Source organism: Plasmodium inui (genome assembly GCF_000524495.1).
Source record: "Plasmodium inui San Antonio 1 unplaced genomic scaffold supercont1.113, whole genome shotgun sequence".
Lineage (NCBI taxonomy): Eukaryota > Apicomplexa > Aconoidasida > Haemosporida > Plasmodiidae > Plasmodium > Plasmodium inui.
Window position 1 is genome coordinate 19,079 of NW_008481947.1, and position 6,039 is coordinate 25,117.

Here is a 6,039-nt window from a genome sequence, read left to right on the forward strand (position 1 = left end):
TTCCACGAATAAAATTCCTCTGGAGACAATTGTTTTCTGGAAATGGTATGATCCTTACAACTGCTGTCCTCATCAAGGAATTCGACTCTCTAAACCTTTGTATTATCTTAAACAATTTTTCTCCTCACACAGCACTGTTCTACATAGAATATTACCCTTGACACAGGCTTATTCTTTAAATAGTTGCTGTAAGGCCGAATTTTACAGTTAATACAAATATACCGCAGGCATCTCTTAGTCTTCATATATGTGTAAGGCTTAGGGATTTGAACGCCTCCAAGAATATCGCTGCATCCACTCTATTATCCCTTACTAAATATCTCTTTTTAAATTATGGTGCCTCCTGCTTTAAATCTTGACGACTCCACAATAGGGACTTCCTGGATCTTCCTACCGTTTATGCCTTGCTACTCTAGAGAGATATCTCCTTCTCACATACTTAATAATGGTGGCGAAAAATTTGTTCCTTATATATTAGTCTTCCAAGGAAGTGTATATCCTCCGCTTCATTTTATTCTTCAAATAATAGCCTCCGTTGGCCTAACTTTTCCATATAAATGTATTCCAGTCATAGTCATATAACCCGCACGATTATTTTCCTGATATCATGGTTCCCCATCGAGATCTGTTATATTCAGCCAATAATAGTCTCCAAATAAAAAAACTGTAAAATATAAACCTCCTGAAGAAGAATATTCAGGAGACATGTATACAGTACACAAAATAATACTGGAGGTATAGACGCATGGTTCATATAATAGGGCTGTATGCTAAGCGTACCTTCCACAGACCCGTAGTCCTGGGGGGAGTGATATTTTTTAAATAATACTACACATAAATCATTATTCCTCAATTAATCACGTTCTCCAATTAGTCGTATCTAAAACGCTATGTTAGGAGGCCTTCACATAAAAGCATTCCTGCGACACTGTACATTACAAACAACATTTCCGCTAGAATCCTTGCATTGTCCATATGCAAGTATTTCTGTTTCTATTGTATTACTCCGGCAATAATACATTCGACACAGCTACAGCGCTTGCACCTGCGCGTAATCAATGTCCTGCTGTTTTTTTTAGAATGTAGGCCTCAATTCTTCACATAATACTATTTCATAGAGATCTATACTCATCAATGACTGTTGTCTCCCAAAGAATAGGAACCGAAATTTGGAACACATAGCCGGGAATTCACACACTTTTGCATTTTCGATGGGCATATTGTAGGAAAATCCCTATCTTTCAAAGGACGGTTCCTGAGAATATCCGTATCCCTCATACAATACTGTATTCTCAATATCATTGGACTCCACAGGATGCCACTCCTCATTTTCCCTGCTCTTTACATATCATATGAGTGCAGGCACAATAATTTGTTTCAAATGAATGTGTTACAAGCTCCCTGTTAGTTGTAAAATATTTTCCCTTCCCTAGAATAACAGCATAATCGGTAAACCTATACAATAATATTCCTGATACAGCTGTATTCTTTACCAGCATTGACACTTTAGACACATTTGTCCAGTCTCTATGATCTTACCGTTTATATAATAATACACCACATATATCTGTTCACTTCATACAATGGGGTCATCCATGCAATATCATTGTAGGCATGGACGACGGATAATGATAACGATACGGCATGCATGTTCATACACTTTAAATCATAGTACTCCTTGTACAGTACTATTCACTTTACAATGTTATGCTTAATATATTGATACTCCGCAAACATCCCCACTATTCACATAATAGTACTCTGGTAATATCTCGCCTGGGACCGAATAAGTAATTTGCACACAATACTATTCCATACATATGTGTACACTTCCTGCAACGATACTCTCCCAATCATACGGGTTCACATATTACACTGCTTTTAATATAATAACACTCGAGGGGGTTGTAAGAATCTTGAACTATAGTGCTCTTCCTATAATAGAAGCCTAAACCGTATGTCATGAAGTCCCCAACTTCCTCAGTAATTGCACTCTGGGGATATTCACAGTCTTAGCACAAGTGTGCATTCCATCACACACCACAAAGGAAATATGAGTGCGCTCACAAGACTGCGCCGCGGAGCATCCGTACGTTTTATACAATTATGCCCCTAAATGGACAGTACTTTGCACATATAAGTATAGATCAACCATTAATATCCACATATAACAGTACTACGAGAATTTCCTCATTCGTCATCATGGGAAATGGGGACACATGTATACTTCCTTCTCATCTGCTCTTGTAGAACATGCATTCACTTCATAGAATATTACCCTACGAATAATGACACACCTCGAATATCAGTATTCTTGACACAATAATACGGTTAACATTATAGTACCCCTGGCATAACTCTACTGTTTAGACAATATGATTCGAGGCCACCTGTGGGATCTGCAGAATCGCCCAAGTTATATCATCCAGCCATTAAACCAACATGGGCACCCCTCAAATATTGCTATTCCAAGGACAGCTTTACTTATCAGGACAAACTACTCTATACATAACATTAGTGCTTTTGAACTAACAATGCAATTCACACATTCATGCGTCCCACAGAAGTGTACCCTCCATACGGAGGTACTACGGAAACTTTCACACGTTGTGTAACGGTTGACCCTCCTCATACCATATAAAGCTAAGTCATGAATTTTGCACCCCCCCTTACTTTACTTAATAATACGAGATTAACTTCGCCACTCATCAAATGTCGTTGTAACAGCCATATCAGCCATCTTTCGCTATGAGTACTATTCATACATCTTTAGTGTCCCCATAACAGTACTCCAAGTCATCAATACTCCTTCAGCAAATATCCTGTTCAAATGGAAGTATTATCCACACGACGGGGCTGTAAACGCAACGATACTCCTCTTACACCAGTATCCTCCCAAAGAATCGTGCTCCAAGGGTAATCTTACTCATAAAGGGAAAACACTTGACATATCATGCTTTTGTCTGTATAATAGCACTCCACGTGATCCATATAGATCCACTACTTCTACCTTTATAGAACAGTGGTATGAGGACTTCTACACCCGTCACCATTGAGAAAGTACAGACAATGTTACTCCCTAAACAATAGTTATACTGGAATATCCATGGACTTCACAGAATAGGGCCGTCCAGGTAATGAAAGCATAAACCCTGAATTCTTCACATACACTAGCACATGCACCACTATACTCGTCACATAATAGTAGTACACTTATATCCGCGCACATTACTGGGAATGGAAATCCACACCAGTATTGTACAGATAATGTTATCCAGGGCGTCTCTTCATTCCTGAAATACCAATGCAATAACGGTGTGACTATCTTCCATATATGAGTACTACAAACACCTGGGTACGTTTCATATACAGTAACACTGAATGATATCCTTACCCTTTACTTAGATGTGCTCCTCAAATAAGGGCACTGCAGGTGCAATGGAACCCTTCAGATAACAATCCCCCAGGATATCCCTACATTTCACATAGTACTGCATTAAAAATGCTGGTGGAGTTCACAGAATGGCACTCTTCATCTATTGGCGCCATCCACACTGAATCACGACAGGTATATTGTTGCTGCTCAAATAAGTGTGTCCTTGGGGGTCTGCAGGGCTCAAAGGATTTAGTCCTTACAATAGTAGTATAATCCATGAACGCGCATATAATACTACTGTTGGTACAGCTCTATACTTCACATGCCTGGAGCCTCTCGACATGTTCCAACAATTTACCCAGTTGTGTTCCTTGTATAAGACTTAGCACGTATATTGGTGAACTCCATCTAATGGTATGATCCATATAATAGTATTTTTCAGGCACACACAATTGTAGATATTATGGTACCTCCAGAATGTTAGTACTATTTAAATCATACTACTCCGGGCATGGTAGTACTCATCCCGACAATGCTATTCCTGCTATATCAATGCTTCGCACGCAGATGCATTATTCACATAATAGTACTCTGGGAATATCAACACTTGAAGTTAAAAAGTTATTCTGACAAAGGCGTAATTTAATGACATCGGTACATTTGTTATAGCGATGCTGTTAAAGTCATGGAGTTTCACGCATTGTACCACTCTTAATATAATAATACTTCAAGGACTGCTACAGGTTCGAGACAGTAGTGTTCTTCGTATAATACCAGGCGAAATCCTGCTCCTCGATTTTCAGACCCTTCAAATAATTGTGCTTCTGGCACATCCATAATGTCTATCATTGGGCTTTTTAAAGGACAGTACTACGTACATAGGAGTATACTCACAAATTATTGTTCTAGATTATGCATACTCTTTACGGAGATATTATATTCAAATAATAATGTACAAGAAATATTACCACACCTCAACCATTAGTACATTTACATAACGGTACTACGGCAACTTCCGTAATCAACACCCATGAAAATCCATACCCATCCGTTCTATGCACGCAATAGTTCTTCTGGTATATCCATAGAGTCGACGTCCTATTGCTCTCTAAATGACACTCGTGGAATATCAATATTTCACACAAAGAAGTATGGTTCATATCATAGTACTCCTGGCACCATAGTATTATCGAAACACTGGTCTTGCTAACACTTCTTAGGGGTTGTACAATCTGCTACTTCATATAATTGGACCATTAAACTTAAATAAACACCCTTTACATAATGGCACCTCAAAGACAGGAATGCTCATCTAGACACAGCATTCCATACATAACCATAATAATCTTCAAAAGATGGAGCATTGAACAGGTCTATGCAGTTTACACCATAGTACGCTTCATATAAAACTATTACGGAAACGTTCGTACCCTCTATGGTGTAACTCTCTGCATATGATAAAACATTATGCCATATATCTTATCGACTTTAACATACATTACTTCACAGTATGGTTGTAAGTTTCTGACGCTTCGAATAGTAACCTACCAGGCATCTTAACACTCTGCACATATGAGTACGGCATATACCTATATACTCTTCACAGAATGATACTTCGAGTCATCGATACTTCCCATACAACTGTGCATTTCAAATGAAAGTATAATCCAAACAAGAGTATTGTTAACATAACGGTATTACCTGTACACGATTACTCTCCAAAGAATAGTACCATAGATATAGTCCCACTAATGAAGCTACATAAAGGCAGAGATGATGCTATCAGTAGCACAATTTCACTCCTGGAACCTCGATACGTGAGGAAAAAATGTACTCTTAACATCATCATACTCCCGGAGTAGCAATACTCTTTAAGTAATAGTATTACATATGGGCCCTGGGAGCTCCGCAATCCCGCACGTGTTCCAATGAAGTCATTAGACCCACATCAGGACATTTGACATCCTGAGAATCCAAGGATAAGTTTACTCCTCGGTGTACCCCGTTCCCCATATAAAGGTAGTCCTCTCCAATTAACAGTGCACTTCACACATGAACACCCTTGACGCAGAGGTATGCTTCAGATACAAATAGTACTGGAGCCTGTGCACCTTTCATTCCATCTGTCGGTGGATAGTAGAAGGTTACGCTACATACATCCTATCACCCGAATACATCACTTAATACGACTGTCTCGACTTCCCCACCATCCATATAGCAGTGTACCAAGCATGTCACGTATCTCCAGATATGAGTACTATACATACGTTTGTAGTTGTCTCACATTTCCACTGCAAATCATGAATATTCACTAAGAGACAGTGCTATTCGAATAGAGGCTTTATCAACACAACAATATCATTAACATCACCGTACTCCTCGAAGAGACATACTTTTCCATAACAGACTAATTCCAATATAATAATATTCATTATGGGACATCCCACAGCACATAATCGTGGCCTCTAGTATGATAACACTAGAGGTGATGAACATAGCTGAACTAATACGAAGTTTACATAACAATACAATGGCAATTTTGGGATTCCTCACCATTGAGAATCCAGACACGTCAATACTGTTTAGGCAAAAATTCTGGAATATCCATGCACTTCACATAACAGTATTACACCTACATCCGGGCGTTGCATTAGCGTTAGAAA

The 6,039-nt window shown here is 38.8% G+C and overlaps 1 protein-coding gene across 1 annotated transcript; it reads left to right on the forward strand.

Annotated features, from left to right (window-relative positions):
* Positions 1 to 4,406: 4,406 nt before the first annotated feature.
* Positions 4,407 to 4,768, forward strand: C922_05623 (hypothetical protein; the record flags this gene model as incomplete). Its single annotated transcript, XM_008821194.1, has 2 exons — positions 4,407 to 4,559; positions 4,679 to 4,768. Coding segments are annotated over 2 exons (243 nt in total), but the record flags the coding sequence as incomplete, so codon positions are not given.
* Between the last annotated feature and the right edge of the window lie 1,271 nt (positions 4,769 to 6,039).